At 31.5% G+C, this 26,681-nt stretch overlaps 1 protein-coding gene across 2 annotated transcripts in view; it reads left to right on the plus strand.

Annotated features, from left to right (window-relative positions):
• Positions 1-25,901, plus strand: part of LOC114324824 (nuclear RNA export factor 1) — a 77,028-nt gene extending 51,127 nt beyond the window's left edge. For both annotated transcript variants that reach the window (XM_028272696.2, XM_050648246.1), the window contains exons 5-10: positions 17-126; positions 4,064-4,100; positions 9,438-9,857; positions 14,018-14,191; positions 17,287-17,450; positions 18,982-25,901. In XM_028272696.2, the coding sequence (XP_028128497.1) occupies positions 17-126; positions 4,064-4,100; positions 9,438-9,857; positions 14,018-14,191; positions 17,287-17,450; positions 18,982-19,081 (1,005 nt within the window). In that variant the 3' untranslated portion in view covers positions 19,082-25,901. The remainder of the gene's footprint in view (positions 1-16; positions 127-4,063; positions 4,101-9,437; positions 9,858-14,017; positions 14,192-17,286; positions 17,451-18,981) is intronic.
• The last annotated feature ends 780 nt before the right edge of the window (positions 25,902-26,681 follow it).

Here is a 26,681-nt window from a genome sequence, read left to right on the forward strand (position 1 = left end):
AAACACACTATTTTAGATTAGAGATATTACCGAATTAGATGCATTCCAAGGACTACCAGTTGTTGATTTGCTGTTGGATGGCAATCCAGTTTGTGACAAATTTAAAGATAAACCAACTTATATCAGGTATGATGATGAAGTTACGTAAGTGAACATAAGAATAGATATAAAAGGGATTCATGACAGTAATATCTTTACAGTAGGTCGAATGAATAAAAAATGGCTTATAGAACAATTTGGAAGAGAAAAAGAACAATTATTCCAGACTTTTAAAGCCATCCGCAGATATTTTGCGCGCACTAAACTATTTTACCTTGTTTTGCATCATTTAATAACAATTTCTACTTGGATTTTTGCTGCTTATCTTCTATTTTAACAATAATATTCACAGTCGTACTGAAGTACATATTTTCATTTTTATTGTGTATTTTCAGGTGTTAACTATTTTTAAATAAGTAATGAACAAACTTTTATACCAAATTTCTTTTACAAAACCTTACTCAAATGTGTGTATGCAAAAGAAGTTGTTTTCAACATCATTTTTGTACCACAAACAATTTATTTGGGAGATTCACACAACACAGATGTTCTTCTACCCTGCCAGGGATTATGGTGTCTTCAGTATGAAGCATGCAAGTATTTGCTCATACTTCTTGGGTCTGCCAACCTAATCTTGGGACAATTTTAAACTGCTCTGCTGGTGCTTATATAACACTAGCAACAGTATGTCCCAGATTCTATGGTACCAGATTGATGATCAGTTTAAACAATTAGAAAATATATGTGAATTCTTCTGAAATAAATGAGTTTGTTTTTTAAGACTAATAATTATTTTTGCATATACTACTAAAAATGAAAAAAAAGAAAAGAAAAAAAAACAAAACAAAAAATAAAAAAAAGAAAAGAAAAAAAACAAAAAATAAAAAAAATAAAAACAATGAAAAAAACGAAAAAAAAAATATAAAAAAAATGAAAAAAAAAATTTTTGAGTAAGGTTTTATAATGAAATTGGTGTTGGGTTACTATCAAAATTACATTTGTTGCTTTTAAACAGTACATTAAATACTCATGACTAAAATATTTCCAAACAATGATATCATTTATGTCTCATTGAGACTTACTAACCAATTCGTATATTTTTACTGATATGCGGTGAAATATCCAAGTAAATTAAAATTAACATTTAGCAGGAATAATTGTTTTTATGAAATGTTTAAAAGCAATTGATAGGCGGTTTGCATTTTTAAACAGGCTCGCAATTAATGCTTTATGATAAAAATATCAATTTTGTCAGATATGAAATGAGTTTAAATTCCCCAGAGGCCATTACAAATGTTTATTAATTAAATTTTAAACTTATTATATTATTACAGCAATCATAATTCTAATTTTATATATTCCTAGTATTCAAATGACCAAAGGCATCTAAGATTTACTATTTTTCAACGTATGTTTTGATTTCATGTGATTATCATATGGTTCATGAAATTGATCTCTTTGTTTTGAAAACAAAACAAATTTCTTGTTAATTATTCACTATAAGCAATTTAGTTTGTTTGTAAGCAAGACGTCATCCAAAGATGAAAAAAGGACAATAAAATTAGTTGTTTAGAAGAATAAAATAATTGTATCCATATCGAGACTAAGAGCTATGCAACGTTCATTTATGCTTTAATCCTTACGTTAAACATAACATAATAATGTTCACTGTAACCCTTAAAAGCCTGAAGTTTTTTTACAAAATTTTCTGGAATATCGGCATATTTTACTATTAAAAAATAGTCTACTTTAAATAAATAAAATCTTACGATTGAAATAAACACTTCCAATGTAAAATGGTATAAAAATTTGTATGAAAATTCTTTACATAATTATTAAAGTATTAAACTTAATTAACTTAGTTAATTGCAAAAATGCCACAAGAAAATAGCTTCAGAACAACATTAATTAACATTATGACAATAGTCGATGTTGAAAGATAACATATTGTTAAAGGGGACATATAGATCCCCGCTAAAAAACCAAACCCAACAAAAAAAATTGGAAGAATTATACCATTTGTTTATGGTCTTTACCATTATACATTGGAAGTATTTACTTCAATTGAACGTTTTAAATATACTTAAAAATATAATAAATATTTATAATACAAGGTACTTTTACTCACTCAAAAGTTGGTTCCACCATTTTTCACAGAGATAAATATTGTTGAAATTGGAACTGTCTTTACGCACTCTAATCTACAAACTATTTATGATTTATATAAAAACAATGTAAAACTACTTTTTTTAAACGCGCTCGTACTGCCATCTAGTCAAAATTGATGCATTCAGTTCACAACCAATTTTCAATGTTGCCATATGGTAACACAGGGCTTTTAAGGGTTAATGAATTGAAGTAAAATGTCAAAATTAAAATACAAGACTTTCCAAAATCATTTTAAAGGTAAATTACTAAATGTTTGTACTATTTATTATATAATCTTTCTCACCATTGGTTCAAGAGAACTTTGGATGTTATGTTAGATTTTATCGGTCAATCACAATCTTGCTCCTGTTTTCTTCTATTTGTTTTTGTATGTAAAAAGCAGAAAAGTAAGAAGTTAAAATATCTCATTGTAGCGACAGCTTAAATTTCTGATATATGAAAGCGGTATATATGATTTAACTATAGGGCTTTTCATTCACAGTCATTTGTTTCGAGCTTCTGTCATGTGTCACATAATATTAATATAGCTACGTCATGCGTTATTGGCGTATACCAATGATACAAACCAAAGACGTATGACGTAGACATATTAATATTATGTGACACATGACAGAAGCTCGAAACAAATGACAATCGATGAAAAGCCCTATTTATCTCTCAGCAATAAATAATATTAGGTGCGTTCGCGGGTACAGTTGACAAATTGTCGCCGACAATTTCTAACCTCACTTAATATAAATAATACGGTTAATAGATAAATATACAAGGTATATTTACTTTTAATTAATATTAATAACTAATTATTAAATTATACTAGGTAAATATACCTTGTATATTTATCTATTAACGATATTATTTATATTATTTTAAAGTGCGCATGCGTGTTGTGACAGTTTATCCAATTTTCTTACAATTTCAGGTACCCTCGAACGCAACTAATGTTCTTTTAGATTGTTAGCCAGATTTCACACAATACGTGGTCACGTCAGGCCGCCGTATTCAGTTTTTGATTTCAAACAAACTGACTGCTGTCTGCATAAAAATCCAAAAAATCTTTTGCCAATATTGTTGTGACATTTTATTACGTATACTCGTAAAGGCGTAATAATCAACTTGAAATTGCAATAAAACTAAAAGCTAAATAACGATTTTTCTAGTAATATCTGTCATACGAATTTGAATACTGGAAATAGATGAAATTAGTATCGTATTTTTTCTTAAATTTTGTCACCCATGAATTAAAAGCTTCAGAGTCAAATTAGATACATTAATTTGTAATGCAGAAATTTAACTGTAACTTCCTGTCATGGAACTTGATTTTGATATTTGATGGTACTTTCTTTCTATTGTTACTGATAAAAGATTACCAATTAAAAAATATAATGTTCATTGTATTCACATGATGTATTACATTTGTTGGTACTCTTTTGCGACAATTTCGACCAATGTACATTTAGATTTTGAGCTTTACAGCAATGGAACTGAAATTAACGTTCAAGATATCAATACAAATAAAAAGCTCAAAATCTCTGGACGATAAGAACACTTTCATCACATGCCAATGCTTGCTTAACTTTTTTAAATTAAATTTTTTTGTTAAAATCAATGCAGTAAAAGTTTTTTATGTAAGATATCTCTCCCTAGTGTGGAGATAAACTAAGGCATATAGAATATGACAGTAGTTATATTCTATACAAAAAAAATTAAGTATCCATGTGGTGGGGGTAAATGTATGAGGGTCAACAGGATCGATACTGTCTGTGTATTAAATAATCTATGCTCTTAGCGAATGTTCCCAGGTTAGTGTTATGTAATCGTGGGCCTCATCGGCCTCAACACTTTTTTTTGTCTACAGTGAAGTAAGAAAGCGGTTTCCAAAGTGCATGAAGTTGGTAAGTATCTCGTTATGTCATGGTTTAATTTGGCACTTTATTTTATAAACATAAATAAAACTCCACGAGGAAAATTTTTTCTATAGTTGGCTGTATACCATATATGTATTACAAAAAACAAGTAAAATCCTTTATAAAAGGTATATTTATTAAAATTCCCTAAAAAGGCCTACATCACAGAACTAGTTTTCGATCGGATAACCGATCATCATCAGTGCTGACATGCTAGCCACCAAAATACAAAAATATTCTGGTAAAAACCCTTTAAATTTGATCCGTCATGAAATCATTAATTATAATTGTGAAATTGAACATGGATGCACAAAATATCACGTGTATTCTGCTCAAGGTACCATTTGAGCCTAAATTGAGTTGTTCACATGTTGAATAGGATTTATTCAACTCTGGCGTTGCCAGCATCTATTCAACATGTGAACAACTCAATTTGTGCTCAAATGGTACCTTGAGCAGAATACATGTGATATTTTGTGCATCCATGTTCAATTTAACAATTATAATCAATGATTCCATGACGGATCAAGTTTAAAGGGTTTTTACCCGAATATTGATTTTGGTGGCTAGCATGTCAGCATCTTGTCAGCACTGATGATGATCTGTTATCAGATCGAAAACGAGTTCTGTTATATAGCCCTTTTGAGGGAATTTTAATAAATATACCTTTTATAAAGGATTTTATTTCTTTGTTATAAATAAAACTGATTACTTTTTTTATTGCATGCAATAGTATCTGTGATATTTGGTCAAATATCTTCTTCTTCTTTAGGTAACGCCTCCTCTAAGGAGGTTGATAATCATCACAGCTATTTACACTTTTGAGATTGCAGCTCTGAACAAGTCGATGGAACTGCAATTATACCACTTCCTCAGACTGTTGAGGCAGGAGATACGTCTTCTTCCAATACTTCGTTTTCCCTGTATTTTTGCCTGCATTATGGTTTGTAGTAACACATATTTATACCCTCTCATAACGTGGCCGAGATATTGTAACTTTCTTATCCTAATCATATTCTTGATTTCCTTTTTCTACTTTCTGGGGACCCCAACATTTGTTATTCTGTCTACCCAACTTATTTTTAACATTCTTCGGTAGGTCCATATCTCGAATGCTTCAAGTCGATTGCTTATTTTTTTCTTTAAGGTCCAGGCCTCCGTCTCATTCAGCAGCACCGAAAACACATACGAACGTAATATTCTTATTTTGAGTTGCTAATTCAGGTCTCTACTGCATCATACTTTTCTCATCTTGTTAAATGTTGCTGTAGCTTGTCCAATTCTCATTTTTATTTCTTCTGTATACTCGTTATTTTCATTAATAATTGTACCAAGATATCTGTATTTTTTAACTTTTTCTATTGGCACCCCTCTTATTGTTGTGTTTCGGAAATTGTCATAAATTTTGTTTTATTAGCGTTAAGCGTTAGTCCGCTTTCCTCACTAGCATTTACTACATTATCTACGAGTGCCTGTAGGTCTTGTATATTCTCTGCAATTAGTATAGTATCATCGGCATATCTGATATTGTTGATGGGTCTGCCGTTGTCTTTTATTCCAATTGTTACTTCTTCGAGTGATTTTTTAATCATTTCTTCTGAATATAGTTTGAACAATAAGGAGGAGTATGCTGTTTGGTTAAAGTAGAGATGATAAGCCATTATAATGGGATTTATCTCATTATTTAGATATTTTAGGATAATTTAAGGATTTCTAAAATATCTAAATAATGAGATAAATCCCATTATACCATTTTTGTCAATGTGTTTATCTTTAAGCAACTGTATAAGACGGTTCTGTCGGACCTTATCGAACACCTTATTGTAATAAATGAAACGAACATAGAGTGGTTAGTTTACATCCATCCATATAGACCAAGAGGCAGCGCTGAAAAATCTCTTTAAATTTACTAAAGCTAGATTTTTCACAGTTGATTACTGTGAGTGTGTAGAGAAACATACTGCGGTCGGTCAAGAGAAACGTAGAACAGGGGTTACTGAGAGGGTATCAAAGTTGCTTTTCTACGAAGGTAATTAAATCCATTTACTAAGGCTGAAAATCAGTACACATATTCTAAATTAAATCGACTTTTTTAGAGGGTTTTTTGAGAATACCTCGAAAAATATTCTGTATGTTTTTGGCGATAAAAAGTTTCTTCAAAAATGATTTTGTAGGATTTTTAAAGAGCTATAAGACTGTGTAAATCAAATTCCGTAAGATCCCTTAGTTTTTAATTGGGAAGGGTTTAAAGGGCTCGAATATGGGGGTGTTTGCTGGTAAATAGAGGTTTTAAACAGCTATATCTGGCTAAGTATTCACTGTAATGAAAATCTATGCTCAGGGTTAATTTTAGTCATTAAAAAAGCTACAATTTAGTAGTTTATAATTTTTTCGTATCTTCAGTATTTTCGGAGATATTTTGAAGTAAAAGTTGAAAAATACCAAATTGCAAAAAATCAATTTTTCTAAACTCCAGTTTTTCCAAAATTAGGTATTTTAAATAGGTCAAACTCCTTGAGTGTATTGATAATATAAATATAAAAGGAACTACAGAGAGTTTTCACTGATTTTTTCGTAGAGAAAAGCAGGTACCGACATTTTTTTGATTATAAGTCGCTTAATTTTCATGCTAGAAACTTTTTATTATTTTTTTTTGAAAGGTCTAATTGTATACTTGAAAAAAGATTATTTAAGTTTTCCTAGAAAAATGCAAATTTTTCCCATTATTTGGCTTTGAATATTTCAAATTATGCATTTGACGAAAAAAGCTAACCTTTAACATGCCGTATCTCGGTTTGTATTGGTCTTAAAGATATTATTGGAAAAGAATTTGGTTTGTGTTACTAAAAGATACAATTTGATATCTACAGTTTTTTGATTAAATGCATATTTTTCGAGGTATTCTCAAAAAACCCTCTAAAAAAATCGATTTTTTCGTAAAAAACTGTTATTTTCAAGCGCGAATAACTCGAATAATGTTAGTTTTACGAAGAAAATGTAAAAAACATTTTTTTCTTAGAATCACTTTTTCCATCGAATTACATGGTTAAAATGTAATAAAAAATTCTCACCCCCGAGATTGGGTGACAACCACCCCCAAGGTATTAGCGTGTGATAGCGGCATGATATAGAAAATGATCCTTGGACTATTCCCTACCTTCTGTGAAAATTTTAAGTAAATCCATGCTGGACGAAAAAATTGCGAGTCAAAATGCTTCATTTCCTCAATCGACTATTGGGGCCGACCGACCGGCTCTGTCCCTTCATACAGCTGACCGACTATAATATCTTTTATTTATATTTAATTTAGAATGTGTGTACTGATTTTCAGCCTTAGTAAATGGATTTAATTACCTTCGTAGGAAAGCAACTTTGATACCCTCTCAGTAACCCTTGTTCTACGCTTCGCTTGACCGACCGCAGTATGTTTCTCTACACACTCACAGTAATCAACTGTGAAAAATCTAGCTTTAGTAAATTCAAAGAGATTTTTCAGCGCTGTCTCTCCGTCTAATACAGCTTCGCATGAGGACGTTAAATCCAGATAATGCCTTTCGTGTACCCATGGCATTCCTAAATCCAAATTGGGTTTCAGTGATGTCTTGTTCCACTTTTCTGAAAATTTTTAAATTGATGATTTTTAAGAATATTTTTAGTCTGTGACTCATTAGACTAATGGTCAAATATCCAGCAAAAATGTAACAATAGGCATAGTATGATTTTATGGTTCACTTTTTATAGTTGGTGATAGTCAGTTACATTTCGTCAGTAATTGATGATCGTTTTGTTCTTAGGATGTCCTCCTCTATTTTCCTTCTTCTTAAGGATGTAGTGGCCTTATGCAATTTTTTTGGACTATTTCTGTCCAATTATGCTTCTTTTCACGAACATTTTTCAGTGCATCACAAATGATAGAAAAAAAGGTAAGTCCGTAAGAAAAAAAGGTAATATACATTTTAGTGACATGACATTTTAGTTAAATCTGACAGTTGTCACATTTTATTTGCAATTCGGCAAAAAAACAAATCAATTGTGTTTATTGCATTTATAAAATGGTATTTTTTTTATTTGTATAGTCTTATAAATTGTTCAGATTATATTCGTAGATATATTATATAATTCGCAAATTATTTTATTTTCGATTATGGCGCCATCTATTGACAACTAGAATAAATGTTATAAATGTCACCGACGAAATGTAATCGCCGACGTGCGTTTTTTTCTGTCACATACAATTTAATGCGTTAGAAAGAAATCGAAAAACTGTGACGCACTGAAAGATCCTCATGAGAAAAAGCATATCTCTCCTGTGCGTGTTGTTTTGCTTCGGAGAATGAATAATCTTGCCATGTCCTTTACTTAGTCTGACCATCGTGCTCGAGATCTTCTCTGGATCTTTCGCCCGCTACGTTGCCTTCAACTATCATTTGTTCCTTACCTTTTCTTCTTCTAGTTATATGTCCAAAATAGCTCAGTATATTTGGGTTGATAGTTGTTGTAAGTCTAGTAATACGTTAAGTTCTTCTATTGAATTATTTGTGCGATGTGCGATTTATTACAAGCATAATATCGACTGTTTGATGGTCCATGTTTTTGAAGTGTAGGTGGTGATAGAAAATTTAGTGCCTGAATAATGCGCAATTTTGTATTTTTTTGTAATGTCAGTGTTCTTCCATATTTTTGTTCATTTGACTGTTGCCGATCTGGCCATTATGATGCGTCAACAGATTTCGTCTTCACACCACCTACTGTTAGTGATGACAGAGCCTACGTCTGACCACTTCATAACCTGCCATGTTTTTTCATATGTGTTTGGTTGTTTCTGTTTCTATCGATGCTCATTACTTTGGTTTTTTGTATATTTATTTTCAAACATATTCATATTTCGTACTCATCGTGCCCAGTTTATTCATAATGTATCCCAGTTTTTTTTTGGTGAAGACGCCAATATAGTTTTGTCATCAGCATACCATAGATTTTTGATTTTTCTTCCTCCTATAGTTGTTCTAGCTTGCCATTCCTCAAATTTCAAATTCCACCTCGTATGATGTATACATAAACGCACTTCAATAGATCAAGAAAAAGGGGCACAAAGTTCCGTATATGCATTAGTTTACCAATGAAAAACCTAATACTTATAGACAAAAAGATAGAAGAACATAATCCAGCTAGCACATTTTGAACGCTTTAAAACACGATTTCCATAACGTGAATCCATGTAACTTTTATTTTTTAAATTTGATTTGTATTTTGTGGTTTTATTTGATAGTTAAAACTTAGTATTATAGTTTCTATTAAATATATTTAAATATGATTTAAACGCAGGATGGTGTAGATCTGCCCCCACCAATTAGCTTCGACATTGCGGAAGAGCAACCGTTACCACCTTGCCAACAGACGTTCTTATGTAATGGTGATGGAGGATCCATAGTGCGACAGTTTCTCGAGCTGTATTTCGTAATATATGATTCAGATAATAGGCAGTCCCTTCTTCAGGCATATCACGAAAAAGCCACATTTTCAATGACAATGGCCTACCCGTACGGCTATTCCAAAGACAGTAAAGGAGTATCGTGGTTGAATTGGTATGCCACCGATAATAGAAATTTATTACGAGTTCAAGATCCAGACAGAAGAAACAAGTTGTTAAGACAGGGACAAGTTGCTGTAGTTTCGTTCTTGCAAGATATGCCGCACACGAAGCACGATATTCACAGTTTTACAGTAGATTTGACAGTTTTTACAGTAAGTATATATGATCTGCAAGAGTATGTGATCTACATTGATTAACTAAATACAGTCCATACAGTATAGACACTTGCACGTCATCCGCGTCATAGCATATGTTGACACTTCAGATTTATTTTTATTCTTTACTATAAGTATTTGTTTTAATATAATTATTGTTTTTATTATTTTCTTTAACGTAAGATTTTAACTTAATTTTTGTTTTCTATTTCTAATGATTTTATTTATTTACATTGAATATTGGTTTGTTTTGTTGTATAATAGACCTGGATCCCGCGTAAGAAAGAAAAGTTGATTAATAGCAAGCTGAAAATTTGTTAATAGCTTAACGGTGTCTAGTCGGACACACTTTGATGCACGGGAACAATGGAACAGGGGAAGTTTTAACTGTAGAGCATGATAAACGTGTCGTCCTGACAAGTTTATGATTGTGAAAAATAGCAAGTTGTTTTTAAGTTTATTCGATAGCCAACGTTATGTAATATATGCGAAAATGTTTGTCCGACAAAAATGTTGGGCATCTTAACGAGTCCGACACGTAGAACATGTCACATCACAGGAATTATGTTGGTGATGAATAGCAGTCTGATTTTTGCATGAGAGTTTAATGAAAGGTTAAAAAAGCAATTGGAAGTTCTGTCCGACAAAATTAATGGGAAGTTTTCGTAGTCGGACATTCTAAACAGGTAAGATATAGACAAAAATGCTGGTGATAAATAACTTTCCGACAAAGACGAAATTTAATTAAGTAAATTATTCCTTACCAAGAGTGACTGTTGTCGGAAAAAAATAAGGGGTAGATTTTGTAGTCGGACAATTTAAAAAAATAATTTTTGAAATTTCAGTAAGGGGTGATTATTCTATGTCAAAAGTACCTGCAATCAATTAAAATCGATAACTTTCGATTTATGTCAACATCATTTAGATACCTCACTGTAATACATTTATAGTAGATCAGGCAAATTATATTATGGATTGAGTGGTCTAGCTATCTCTGTCTGCCACATGCGCGGGATCGCTTGGTTAAAAGAGATAGATAGACCACCTATCGACTTTTTGCACTGTATTCCCTGTCTACCCTTATGTCTATGAATACATTTCCATTTAAGAAAAACTTTCACTTTTGACAATAATTCATAATAAATTGCAATCGTAACTTCAAATTTAAACTAATCGATTTATTTTGGCAGCAAATTATTTCTTGCCATGTGACATATTAATTACATTATTATTTCATTTGTAGAAAGTTGAGAAAAATTACGTTATACAATTTTAGTAATAATTTATTTAGGTACCCTTTTTCAATCAAGCAAAGCATTATAGCACGAAGAATGATATTCAATATTACTTTCACAATTATCTGGCAACTGAACCTCATTGAATTGATGACCAAGTATTTTACTAACTTTGTAAAATGTTCGAAAATTACTCAAAAATGTTCCGTTGAATGGTTTCACTTTTGATTTGGCGACTTAAAATTTAAACTGTTGACACTCAAAAATAGACACAAAAACACTCCATAGTTAATATAAATTTTAATTTCCAACACACGTGGCAAACAGAAACTCAGAGACCATGTACTTTCAAATACTACTTTGTATAGCACAAAGTGTCACACTGACAAATGCAGCCTTCTAATACATACTTCTAAGCATAATGTGTCATATTTACGTCTATTCTTATAAGCACCGAAGTTTTAGACTCTTCACATTTTTCAATGTCGTTTACAGGGTTAAGATTTGAGTATGGAAAAAAATGTATACAACGTTTTTTGTAGGAAATTTTCCGTACTTTCTGATGCGCCTAATTAGAAAACCCTAAGAGATTGCTTTCACATGTTCTTTGATATTTTTGATTGTCATTTTGAGAATATCTAGAACAAACTCCACCCAAAAAAATAATTGTTTTGCAATATATACATGCATTGATACTTACCTCACTGTTTTTGGAGTGTGCATGTATATATAGGCACAGGCAAATATGTGAATATAAATAATAATATACAACTAAAATAGCTTTATCAATATGTGACTAAGTCATTCTGAAAAAAGGTTTTTTATTTATTTCCTTCGATTTGTCCAAACTTTTTGTCCGACATATAACTTTTTGCGTTACAAAATATAATTTGTACATAAACAAATCAAAATTAGCTTGCTATTTATCACCAACATTTTTGTCTATATCTTACATGTTTAGAATGTCCGACTAGGAAATTTTCCCATTCATTTTGTCCGACAGAACTTCCAATTGCTTTTTTAACCTTTCATTAAACTCTCATGCAAAAATCAGACTGCTATTCATCACCAACATAGTTCCTGTGATGTGACATGTTCTACGTGTCGGACTCGTTAAAATGCCCAACCTTTTTGTCGGACAAACATTTTTTCATATATTATATAACGTTGGCTATTGAATAAACTTAAAAACAACTTACTATTTTTCACCATCATAAACTTGTCAGGACGACACGTTTATCATGCTCCACCGTTAAAACTTCCCGTTTCAGTGTTCCCGTGCATCAATGTTTGTCCGACTAGACACCGTTAAGCTATTAACAAATTTTCAGCTTGCTATTAATCAACTTTTTTTTCTTACGCGGGATCCAGGTCTATAATCCACTTCGCAATAACTATGTGATATATTTGATTTAAAATGAATTCAAGAATTTTTTGTAATTGGGCAACAATGTCGACTTAGATCTCTGACGTAAATAATGATGTGCAACGGTATCTATATTCATGGGGAAATATTTTTCCCCATATATTCATCAATTTTGCTTGGGGTATCAATAGGCTATTTATTGATTATGTTCAAAATAAGAGAGCTAAAAGGAACTACAACGTTAACGGGATTTTATTATCTCATATGGTCAATGGACCTCTAAATTTGAAAAAACCGCGGAGTGCTACCATTTAAATGGGTGCGTTTTTGAGAAAGAGGTGAATTAGTTCCTAGGCACAGGGTGAATTAGGATGAATTCTATGCACTTTTGGTACAAACACGTCTACAGGAAAATTGTTCCAGGTTAAATTTACTAACGAAATATCACATTTTAAAGTCAAAAATATTTTTCTTTACAAAAATATAACATTGTTCTGTAACTTTTTTCTACGCATTTCTAGGTATATGCAATGGTACATTTAGTAGAAAGAGAAATCAATTACCTTTAAAATGGTGTATCGTAAAAGATTATATGGCTCTTTTTAAGCAAGTTATGCTTTTTCAAGGTTTTATACTTTTTATAATTTTTGATATTTTTAATGATTATTTTTTATTTTTCTCATTATTACTTTTTTCTTGTACATTTAGATACATACATTATGGAAATAAGAAATAAGAAAATAAGCTTTCTTTTTTATTGTACAATTTATATACCTAAATATACAATAAAAAAAGTTATAATGGGAAATTTAAAAATAATCGAAAAGTATATCAAAATTCATTAAAGTATAAAAGTTTGAACAACCATATCTTACTTAAAAATAGCCTTACAGCCTTCTACAATAGACCATTTTAAAGGTAATTGACTTTTCTTCCAATAAAATGTGACATTGCATATAACTAAAGCTACGTAGAAAAAAGTTACAGGACAATATTTGAGAAGTAACAACGAAAATGGGCCAAAATCGCCGTAAGTGGCGAATTTTGAAAAATTATATTTTGGAACCTGTAAATCATAGAGACGTTTACTAAACGTCATTTTAAAGGGGAGGGATGAACGTTATTTTTCGCTGAAGCAATGCCTACACCTATATCCCCATGGAAAAAAGTTATGGGGCAAAAAACAAAATTGCTATCTTTCGTGTTTTTCTCTTGCTTTTCTTTTGAATATATTTTTGTAAAAAAAATATTTTTAACTTTAAAATGTGATGTTTTGATAGTAAATTTAACCTGGAACAATTTTCCTGAAGAAGTGTTGGTACCAAAAGTGTATAGAACTCACCCTAATTCGCCCTGTGCCTAGGGACTAATTCAGCAATTTCTCAAAACGCACCCCTTTAAATGGTAGCACTCCGCGGATTTTTCATATTTAGAGTCCATTGACTATATAAAACAATAAAACTCCGTTAACGTTGTACATAGTTCCTTTCTGAAATACATAATCAATAGCCTACAATCTCATAGGTATGTGTATTAACGTTTATTGATACTTTTAGCCCCAGATGTTATGTTTGACAGTGGCTGGTATGTTTAAAGAATTGAAAAGTGGCCACAAAGTACCTCCTTTAAGATATTTCTTCAGAACCCTTGTAATTGTACCTGCTGGATCAGGTTTTTGCATAGCAAATGAAGAACTTCACATATCCAATGCAACTCCGGACCAAGCAAAAGTATGTATTCACTTTTATATATAATTAGCTTATTTTACAAGGATATATTGATATCTAGCTAGCCTAGGCCGGTTTCGAGGATAAAGAAAATATTGTGTTGCCGTACCACTGAAGAATAGCTTATTACAAATTGACTGTAAAGTTTCACGTCAAAATTTGAAACGAGTAATTTTGTTTGTTTCTACACTCACATACAAAAATATTGCATATTTTGAAATTAACGTTTGAAATAAAATTTTTTGTGCTGCCCCCAGTGTCATAGAAATAGTATTTCTTTTCCGAATGCGATGTTTTATTCTATCACATAAATGGTATAATCGGATTTAAATTTAATATGGGCTATATGGTGGCCAATATAATTTTTAAATTGAATCTCATCAAGGTAAGTATTCACTATTCTGCCGACATGAAGACCTGCGTCATGGTGCATTAACACGAATTTGTTATCCAATATGGCTGTCAAATGGCAAAACATGATCTTCTAAAATATTTTAATGTACCGGGTGTCCCAATAAGAATGGCTCTCGGCCATATCTCAGGAACCGTTTATAATACAGCTTTGAGAAAAAAATATTTATAACAAAAGTTGCCTCGGGAAAAGCCTGGAAATTATTTTCATAATTGTAGGTCCACCGCTAGAGGGCCTAATTGAATATCAAAAATTTAAAAATCAAAATTTTACAAAATTTGCCTATTGAAAATCCAATCATCGTATTCTTCATAAAATTCTGCGCATATTTGATTTCACAAGTGTAAGTCTACCTTTGCAAATAAGAGGTGGGGGTGAGTGGGAACTTTCTTATGAAAAAATGGCTGTAAGTCCGGTTCTGCTAAATCGAATTTTGCATACTTGGTCTTGCTGAAAACAGCTCTTTTTCGTCAATGTAAGAATCTTATTTTCGAAATAGCCTAATAAGTAATATGCCAACTAGTAGGCGTTATTTAATTATTTTCCGAAATCCAGTTTTCTTTGGAGAATATTAAATACAAGTATGCATTTTTAATCCTGTATTACAAAATAAGACGAAATTAGCAACATAGTACCGAAAACCGCATGTCGATACCTTTTTTCTATCTCGAGATATCTTAAGAAACGTGTAAATTTTAAACAACTGTTAATGTCACTGGTAAACGAAGTTAAGGAAAAGTAGTGTGCTATTGAAAAAACAAAGAAACATTTTCCAGATGTAAACGTATATAATTAATTAACACAACAATAAGACAAACAACACTATAAAATATAAAAAAGAAATAAAAGCAACTACTTAATTAGTGACGACCTAAATGTTCAAATTGTTGTCCATCATTTTCGATGCAAGCATTTACTCTTTTAAGAGTAGATTGAACGGCAGTGTCAATTTCTGCTTTCGCACTGCTTTGAATGGCGTTTCGTATTCTCTAGCTAGATTTTATATCATGTTTTCTCGAGTAGTGGGACTAGCGGCAAAAACAAGGTCTTTAATCCGTCCCCATAAATAAAAGTCTAAAACAGTTAAATCTGTTGCTGTTCAATCTACTCTTGAAAGAGTAACATCGAAAATGATGAGCAACAATTTGAACATTTAGGCAGTCACTAAGACTAAGTAAGTAGTTGCTTTTATTTCTTTATGTTTTATAGTGTTGTTTGTCTTATTGTTGTTTTAATTAATTATATACGTTTACATCTGGAAAATGTTTATTTGTATTTTCCATAGCACACTACTTTTCCTTAACCTCGTTTACAGGTGACAGGAACAGTTATGTTTAAAATTTACAAATTTCTTAAGATATCTCGAGATAGAAAAAAGGTATCGACATGCAGTTTTCGGTATTATGTTGCTAATTTGGTCTAATTTTGTAATACAGGATTAAAAATGCATACTTGTATTGAATATTTTCCAAAGAAAACTAAATTTCTGAAAATAATTAAATAACGCCTCCTAGCTTGCATATTACTTATTAGGCTATTTCTAAAATAAGACATTTACATTGACGAAAAAGAGCTGTTTTCAACAAGACCAAGTATGCAAAATTCGATTTAGCAGAACCGGACTTACAGTCATTTTTTCATAAGAAGGTTCCCACTCACCCCCACCTCTTATTTGCAAAGGTAGACTTAAATTTGTGAAATCAAATATGCGCTGAATTTTATGACGAATACGATGATTGGATTTCCAGTGCCCTTTCATTAGGTAAATTTTGTAAAATTTTGATTTTTTGATTTTTGATATTCAATTACGCCCTCTAGCGGTGGATCTACAATTATGAAAAAATTTCCAGGCTTTTCCCGAGGTAACTTTTGTTATAAATATTTTTTTCTCAAAGCTGTACTATAAACGGTTCCTAAGATATGGCCAAGAGCCATTCTTAATGGGACACCCGGTACATATCAGCTGTCATTCACTCAATCACCTTCACAAGTTCGGTCTCTCCTTTCCAAGAAATACCACTCCATAGCACTATGCCGCAACCACAAAAATTAACACTCTGTATGAGGTTACATTGGCATACCGTTCACCATATGGAAGCAAGATTTACAAAAATTCTTTTACAGAAGAGTTGGCGAACAGTAGTCAGTTGTAACATCACACAGAGGATCAGTTTTGGTGGTGGCTGCATAGGGCTACAAAGCGGTATTGCTTTGAAAGGACATACCGAACACGTGGAGGTGATTAGGTGAATGCCAACTGATATGTACATTGAAAACATTTTAGAAGATCATGTTTTGCCATTTGAAAGCCATATTGGATATGGCATATTGGTGCTAATGCACATCTTCACGCTGTTAGCACAGTGAATACTTACCTTGATGAGATTCATTTTAAAACTTATACTGGCCAGCACATAGCCCGGATCAGATTTAAATCCGATTATTTCCTTTATATCATATTTTAAAATATCGCATTTGAAAAAGAAATCCTATTCCTATAACACAAGGGGCTAAGGATAGCAGCACAAAAAAATTCATTCCACATGCACGTGCAATATTTTTGTCCGTGAGTAATATATTAGGCTATAATTTTTGGTACATCCTAAGATTTAGGCCAATTTCTTAGAATTTTTAAAATACACAGCTTGTTTTTTAGTACTGATTTTGTTAACGATTAATTTTTTAGGATGCTTTCAAGACCACCGTTAATGTAGCTCCGGCACCAGCCCCTGTGATTACCTCTCCTGGACCCAGTATACCACAACCCGCTGTGCCAGATGATGCTACAAAACAAGAAATGGTAAAACAGATGTCCGCAGTATCCGGAATGAATCTCGAGTGGTCGCTACAGTGAGTATTTCTGTTAGCTCCTTATTAGTTATTATGTTAGCGTATAGATAGAATCTCCTTACACAAAAAGAAAAGCCATGCGGTGCTCAAGATGTCAGGGATATATAGTTTGAAAAAATGGAAGCGGATTTTGTGCGTGATAAGTAATATGGACAAACTATATGGGGATATGTTGAATTAGTTGTGTACATGACTTTCCCCAACGGGCGGAAACCAGAGTGGGGAACGAGGGTAGTTATAAGGGGTCAAAGTCTCGGTTTTTAATAATAATTTTTTTTGTGACGATCATGATCGAGATATTGCATCAAAATTTGGGAATAAGTAGGTCATGACATAACTAAGTAAAATCCCCAGAGGCCGAAACCAGAGTGGGGGATGAGGGTAGTTATGTTATAAGGGGTCAAAATCGCGGTTTTTATTATTTTTTTTGTGACGCTCATGATCCAGATAGTGCACCAAAATTTGGGAATAAATAGGTCATGACGTAATTAAGTAAAATCTCCAGGGACGGAACGCTGCGTGACCGATAAAGGGGTGGGGCAGGGGTGAATATAAAAATTATAAGGGGTTTTTGTGACGTTTGTTATTGAGATAGCGCACCAAAATTTGAGAATAAGTAGACCATGACATATCTAAGTAAAATCCCCAGAGGCCGAAACCAGAGTGGGGGACGAAGGTAGTTATAAGGGGTAAAAGTCGCGGTTTTTATTATTTTTTTTGTGACGCTCATGATCGAGATAGTGCACCAAAATTTGGGAATAAATAGGTCATGACGTAACTAAGTAAAATCTCCAGGGGCGGAACGCTGCGTGACCGACAAAGGAGTGGGGACAGGGGTGAATATAAAAATTATAAGGGGTTTTTGTGCCGTTCGTGAAAATTTTGTGAAATTCGTCAATTCCTTGATCAATTTATTGTTGGTGTAAAGTCTGTTTTAGACTATACCATAAAATGATATAAGAAAATGGTATACTAAGTTTTGTCACAATGTAAAACAGGAAACAAAATCTGTTAACAGAAAATGTTATACAAATTAGACATGTCCATTAGACCATTTTGGTCTAGAAGAGAGGTCAGTCAGCTGTCTCTTCTAGACAAAAATGGTTGGGTGATACACCCACACCATAAAAAAAGTTTTTTATGTGTTTGTAAAGTTTACGTGGCAGTTTTTTCTGTTTGGGGGTTGTACGAAGGACAAAACAGCTCAATGGCATACATGATTGCACATTGTAATGCAGATTACTATTGTTAAGATGCTCACGCATATGCCTCAAGTAGTTGTACTTTTTTCTAATCGACCATTAGCTCGGATGATGACGTTTATGTCAAATGCGCTCAGCTAAAGAAATAAATTACTTACACACTTTGATATACTATTTTTTCACTTCCCTTATTCTGGCCTTTTGTATTCAGATTTTGATTTGCTGGAAGTAATCATTTTTATTTTGTTAGTAAATAGTAAGAAAAATTTGGATTCTGATCAATTCTGATTTGTATTCAATTATTAACATGCATTTATTTTATCTTATAGGTGTCTCGAAGAAACACAATGGGACTACCAGAAAGCCATAATGGTATTCCAAAATTTAAACGCACAAGGTGTTGTACCACAAGCAGCATTTATTAAATGATACGAAGATTATGTTAACTTTGGTTAATTAATTGACAGTTAGTTATATCTTGGCAAATGTAAATAGTATCTTAAATTATAGCTAATTTTTAGTTTTATTATTGTTTAAGGTAATGTTAGTTTAAGATGTCGAATTTTAAGTTTGTTACATACGAAAATCAAATCGAAAAAATGTTAATAGTCCCTTAGAAATACCGGTAGCCCTTATCTTAGAAGAAAGGTGGTAGATTTTAAATAAAAACTGGGTTACTTCACAAAAAAATGTCTATTTTAATTAGTTGATCTCGATAACTTAATATGATTATATAAATACTGGCCTAACCTAACAAATCGGACTGAAACTTTTAATATTACCTAAACAAGCAAGATCCATTTAGACTAAAGTTTGAAGTTTTGGAATTGTATTGAAATTTGAACATTACATAAACGGTTAATTTTATATGAGAACTTCTTAGACAATAATACTAATTAACTATTTTCAATGGGAAATAAGCCACAATTTTACCAAAAAAATGATTTTATTAACGTTTCGACGCCCAAGTCGGGTGTCGTTGTCAAAATACAAAATAATACTAAATTAAACAAAAATGTTGTTGCTTAGTAAAAAATTCTTCTAATAATTTATTAATTCTGACTCATTTATATCGGCAATTCAGACATGTATTATACATTTTAAAGTAGAAGACTTTAAAATGATATTGCCAATATTGATGAGTTGCGTTCCTGGGACGACTTTACTAAAAGATAGTTCATTTGATTACATGAAATCAACTCAACTCAAGAATATCCGCCACAAAAAATCATAGCATGTGATCTGTCTTTAAAAAGACAACCAAATGCAACGGTGGCAGTAAAATTCTCGCGCTAGAGACTCCATAGTAAATCACTAGAGGGAAAACCAGGAAAAACCTCGTGATACTATCCCGACATCGTAAGTATTTGGGCTTACATTTAGTTTACTCTCAAATCTAATATCAAATTCCGACTTCAATATATATATGCTATTTTAAATTATAAATAATATTAATAATACATATACATATATTATATACATAATACTAAAATATGTACTCGTTAACTCGATATGTTACTGACCCTGGTATAATCCTGGTATTTTCTTTCTATTGACTACCTCTTTTAGTATGGGTAACCACATCCTACTGCATCCTACCGAGGAATTTGCTACACAATTGGTTTCATTTAGCATAATTAGAGCCGCTTCTTTGATTTTTCTCTTTACTATCTGTTTCTTTCAGGACTATACTTGAATCTCTCCACTGAACTGTTCATTATCCGATGCGTGTTGACATATTTGAGATCTATAAAATTCTCTATTTTTAATATAAGACTGATGTTCACATTCACAAGGTATTTTATAAATACAATTCTTTGTTCTTTCTTGTTCATTGTTAGGTTTAGTTTTAGATAGAATAGACCTCAATGTGTTTGTTGTTTTGAATGTTGAATTTATTTCCTATTATTTTAAGTTTCTCGGATAGTCCTTTTATATATGGTATTGGTATTTTCCTCGTATTATTTCTTGCGGATGTTATAGGATCCCGTTCTACGTTGTTCTGTTCTATTCGATCCAATGTTGACAATTCCTTATTTATAAACGATAAAGGATAATCATTTTTTAATAAAACAGATGTTAACAATTGTTTTCTTCTAACAATGAATTTTCGCTAGAACAAGTAATTTTGGCTCTATCATATAAAGATTTAATGATTCCCTTTTTAACGTTGATGTTGTGATTTGATTTGTAATTGAGATATCTGTTGGTGTGTTGGTTTTCTATTATAGTATTCTGTATAATACACTTGAGTCTCATATCCAGTATCCTTCTTTGAGACTAAAACATCGAGGAAAGGCAGAGTGTTGTTATATTCCTTTTCCATTGTAAATTTTATTGTCTCTTCTTGATAATTTTTTTGGTAAAATTGTGGCTTATTTCCCATTAAAAAAAATATGTGACTTTATCTACTACTTATTTCCAAATGTTCGTTTTTTTTCTTTAAATTGGTGTTATATTTCATCATTTTTGTTTTTTTTTTTTGCCTTTTAGAGTTCAATTTTATCCTCGTATTTGTAACATACCTCTAGTACACACTACCAGAAGAGTGTTGTTCCCTTGTTGTAAGTTGTTAATGCAATAATTGATTTTCACATTTCTAATTTCATTGATAACTTCTCTGAACAGCATTTTCGAGTAGATATTGAATAATCTTGGTAATAAAAATAGCCTTAAACAACTCTTCGTTTTATTGTAAACTGTTTCGAGGTGTTGTTGCCTACTCGTTTTCATATTTTGTATCTAACTAAACTATGTTTCCTATTTTTGATGTTGCACACTGTCGAATGCCTTTTTGAAATCAATGGAGCTTGTAAAGACTTTCCAATTAACGTCCCTATTTCTTTGTATCAAAATTTGTATAGGGAATAACGGTTTTGGTGTTCCAAATCTTTTTCTAAAGCCAAATTGAACATCGATAATGTTTCCTCGAGTTTCCTTCTACATAAGCGATAATGAATAATGCAAGAATGATTTAAAATATGTGGTTTATACTATTATGATTCTATAATCGGAATATTTGCTGGTGCTTTGCTGTCTTTTTTACAAAGAAGAATGAAGGCTACAACCAGTCAGTCACGAGCACATTACCAGTTTCATAAATTTTACTAAGTAAATTTTTAAGAGTATAAGTTGGTCATCTTCAAATAGTTTTAGTCTTATCTACATTTTTTCGATTTAAAAGCTGTGTTATAAAGAATAATTTGAACTATTTTTAATATGTGTACTTTATTATTTTTATATCTAGGTCATGTTTCACTTAAGTTATTATATTATTGTCCAAGTTGCTGTATTTTCGTTAGTAGAGTTATCTTCATATTGTTTTTAAAACATCTGATGTTAAAAAAATAAATTTGATAATTACATAAGACTTTGCAGTATTTGTGAAAATATAAAAGTAATTGTTTAAAAAATTTGATATTTTGGTACAAATGATACTTTGATGTTGTTATTCTCTGGGTTCGCTTAAGGAGTTACATAGGTCTTAAAGAAAAAAATTTTTTTTTTCAAATAATCGTATTTTAAAAATCAAAAAATCTACTTTAAGTATTTAAAATTTACACACAAAAAAGTTAAGCATTTGAATAAGTTTAATAAAAATCGTCCAGCCTTTCTTGCGGTAGGCAAAATATTTCGATGCAGGTTCATCTAAAATCAAAAATTCGAAAACTTTCTTTTAGCTTATGCCCTTGGCCCGTGCTTGAACGAAGGAATAAAAAAAATGGAATTTAAAAATATTGTTATGAAGCTATTTTCTTCTGAATAAGCCACAATTTTAGTTTGAAATTAAGTTTATTGGACGTTTTTAACGAAGTACAAATTAAATTTTCAGAAGAACTTAATTTTAATTTAAAATTTTGGCTTATTCCCAATTAAAATATTAAAGTAAAATTTAAAGTTTTTAAATACATAAGTTTAAATTTATTTTTGTCTCATATTTTTTAGCATTTTTCCGATTTTCATCGTTTTTAAAACATTTTTTCGTATAAAACAAGAACGAGTCTACCGATTGCAAAGTCTTTTGTTCAATCACGAAACCATACTATGGGGCTTTTCATCGATTGTCATTTGTTTCGAGCTTCTGTCATGTGTCACATAATATTAATATATCTACGCCATACGTCTTTGGTTTGTATCATTGTTATATACCAATAACGTATGGCGTAGATAGTATATTAATATTATGTGACACATGACAGAAGCTCGAAACAAATGACTGTGAATGAAAAGCCCTATAAAGAGTAACTGTATAATGTTTCAGCGAAATCGGTTGATTCGTTCTACCGCACGGAAAAACAGTTTCGATAAAAGCGCATTGAAAGTTGCTGATTTACGCGGTAGAACCGCACCACATTCGTATAGTAGTCAAATCTCTATAACTCTGGTGATATTGCTCGAATTTACTTCAAATTTCGTGTGAATACTCTTGAAGTACTATACTTTCAAATGGATTTATTCGATATTTTGAAAATAATAGACCTATGTAACCTCTTAAAACATCTTATACTGCAGTTCAAACTAAAAGAAGTTTTTGAGTAATAATAAAAATTATAGGGTGGTTCAATAGCATTTTACAGTTAAATACACAAAAGCTTGGTTCAAGAAGTTGTTTAAAATATTTAATGCACCAATACTAATACTCAGTTGATTTCTTGCGCGGTATGCGCAATTGAATATTAATTAATAATTCTTTCCAGTTCGATCAACTTCAATTGAATGTTTTTTTTAACTTTGAAGTTCACTCCTTTGTGAATGCAATAATTTTTTTGGGAGAAACACCAAGACCACTAAGTGTCAGGATATATGAGCATGAAATATACATAAAAACAGATTTTAAGAAATCACAGATATGCAAACATTATTGTTGCCCAAATGCAAGACCAAAACCAGACTTGGACAGTCTTGGTCTTGCGCCAGTACATCTGGTCTTGGTATTGCGCTCACGGTCTTGGTCTTGCAAGTCTCGCAGTTGCCTATTGCATACCTTTGAACAACGTAACAGAGAGGTACATTTTAAGCTTGAATATCATAGCCACAGTAAAGACCAGCCAAATTAATAAATATCTAGACCAACGGTTCTCAATCTGTGGTGCATGTACCACTAGTGGTATATATCATTATTTGCGGTGGTACACAAAACGCAAAAACAGCCAAAATCAGCACCACAATTATTATAGTTAATTAGATTACCTAGCTAGATAGCTATTTCAGTTAGGTGGTAACAAAAATAATACAAAGTATTTTGTGGTACATGACTCAAAAAGGTTGAGAATTACTGATCTAGACAACTTACACCGGGTGGGGTTTGAACCCACGATCTAAGTGATCCGTGCCTATGTTCTAACTAACTAAAGTTTATTAGAAACTTATGTATTTTATTATCCAATATAAGCGAATGAATAAAAAAACATAGTGTTAGAAAATATGAGGCTATCGTTTTAATTTCAGTATTTTATAAATGCTAGAATATTCCACAGAGTGATGCTAGCTCTGAGAAAAACACAGTTTGATTGGTACAATGACAATAATTGACCAATTTTCAGCAACAATATTATTACTAAAAGTAAGACAACATAATATTAAAAAAATCACTTAAATCCGACTTAGGAAATTCGAGACATGTTAAGGTGGTGCGTAAATTTTTTGGAGAAGTGTATACCGTTATTAAATCATATTATGTATTTTGTTTATACGCTATCCGGCATTATCTGTTCTTTTGTCTCGTTATCATACTTTTAAATATTAGCCGCGCTGTTTCGGCAAATTTTGTTTAACCGAGTGGTCTCAGCACATTCAGCAAAAACAATACATAATAGTCTTACTATTCTATATAGTATACCGATAAGATTTGTGGTGGTTAAATTCCTAGAAAACTAATAATGAAAAAAATTAATTACTTATTAGGTATATTTTTTATCAGCTAAGGTGACATATTTTTAAAAAGTTTGGATACGATATTCGATATTACTATCGGCGTCACAAAGCAAGAATGTTATGATTAGAAGGTGACTATTTTCATAACCCGGACAATTAATTTCAGAGAAGTCGTTTGCTGGGAAGAATGTACAAAATATTTTATTTTTGCATTGTAATAATGACCTCTGAGTACGTGTCAAGTGTTCTTTAAATGGATATTTTGATTCGCTATGTATGTTTATGGTATTGTTCGTAATGAGCATAAGTCCAATTTTCAAAAAAAAATTTCAAATGTTTTTTTTGTTTCCCATAATAGAGTATCTAAGAATATAGCCGAACTAATATACTCCCTAAAACGACCCTCAGTTCTAACTGCAAGACGCAAGTGTCTCGCAGGCTTAGTCTTGTTCTTGCTCAAGTCTTGCACGGTAAGTCTTGGTCTTGCTAAAAGGCGGTTTGGTCTTGCGAAAACGCAAGAACAAGACCAAGACCGATTTTGGGCAACACTAGCAAACATGCCTGGTACAATGAGCAGCGAGTGCAATGGAAATATGCATCAGTTATGAAGGACACAAACATGAAAAAGAGAAAAATTAAAGAAGCTGCTCTCATATTACTTAATGCAGAAAAATGTGTAGTAAATCCATCAGCAGAATTTAAGTTGCCTGTACTAAAAGAAGAAGTCGGCAACAAGAATATAATAATCCAACAGTAGTGGATTTATACTGCACGTTTTTTGTAAAAATTTGAAATAACCCACATTGAACGTGATATAAAATTTCCAATGCGGAAATTTAATTCCCATTTAACAATTGCAAAATCAATATCTCTGATGATATCATAACTTCTTCAAAAAAATCAGTAACTAATCCAGTTCCCTATTTTCAGTATTATAACCTTATCATTTTTTTTCTTCTCTCATGTCGAGAAATAAAAATCTCTGTTAAGAAATATACATTCAAAAACTTCTTTTACTTCTATAATGTTAACGTATGGACCAAAGGTAAATATATTGAACACATCTACATCTATTTTTGGTCTATAGCAACTCAGAAATTGTTATAAGAATAAAAAATGGAAAAAGTGAACTTTTTAAAAATAATCTTTATACATTCAACATAGAAAAGATATTTTTACAATTCTTCAATCACCTAGATTTAGATATCTTTTAAAAAAATTATTTTGTATTTTTTATTTTTCAAGTTTAAATCATATTCAAAACATTGTAAATAGTTCGATTCATAATAAAAGTCTATGGAAAAGAAAATTAACTAGTTTTGCTCTGATAAAAAATATGTATATAAAGTCTTGTAATAAATGTAGAAAAGTTTTATTATTGTTCTTTAATTTTCCCTTAAGGCCAATCCACTAAAATCATAACGGTAAATTTCAGGTGGCTATCCCTATCTCAAAAATTTCTTTCTGCACGTAAACGTTTACGTGCAGAAAGCCCAGATCAAAAATTATTTTCACCTGTTATCGAGCCGATAGACAAACGGGACACCCCCTGGGGTGGCAGTTATGGAGCTAAACAATAAAACGATTAACTTGTGGTCGTTCTTCTCTTCAGGGGGATTATGGGTAATTCGAATGTACATTGTAAATTATTGTAGAAAGTATTCTACAAGTAAAGTTTCGTATTTTCGAGAACAATATTAATGTAGATTTCAAATTTTTAAATACAACAAAATTAGGTAAGTATAGCAACATATTTTGAGGTCACGATATTGCTGAATTGGGTTTTTTATAATGTCTTATATTTTCTTTTGTTTTTTGGTCACTTTTTTACGGCCAAATTGGCTGTCTTAATTTTAACGTAGATTACAGCTGGGAAATGTAATAAATTTTTGTAAAATGTTCAGAATGTGGCGACACGATGCTCTTGTCTCTTGACATATTCCCGTCTTTGTGACTTTATTATTTTAACTATATCTGGTTGGTTATATAATTCTTTCAATTCTTGGTTGGTTCTCACTCTCTAAAGTTCTCTGGTGCCATCCTTAACTGCTCCATATATTCCTCTAAGAATTCTTCTTTCTGCGATTTTTAAGCAGTTATCATTTTGTTTTGTTATTGTCCATGTTTCACAGGCATACGTCATTTAGGTCTTATT

This window comes from Diabrotica virgifera, chromosome 4 (genome assembly GCF_917563875.1).
Source record: "Diabrotica virgifera virgifera chromosome 4, PGI_DIABVI_V3a".
In the NCBI taxonomy this organism is placed as follows: Eukaryota; Metazoa; Arthropoda; class Insecta; order Coleoptera; family Chrysomelidae; genus Diabrotica; species Diabrotica virgifera.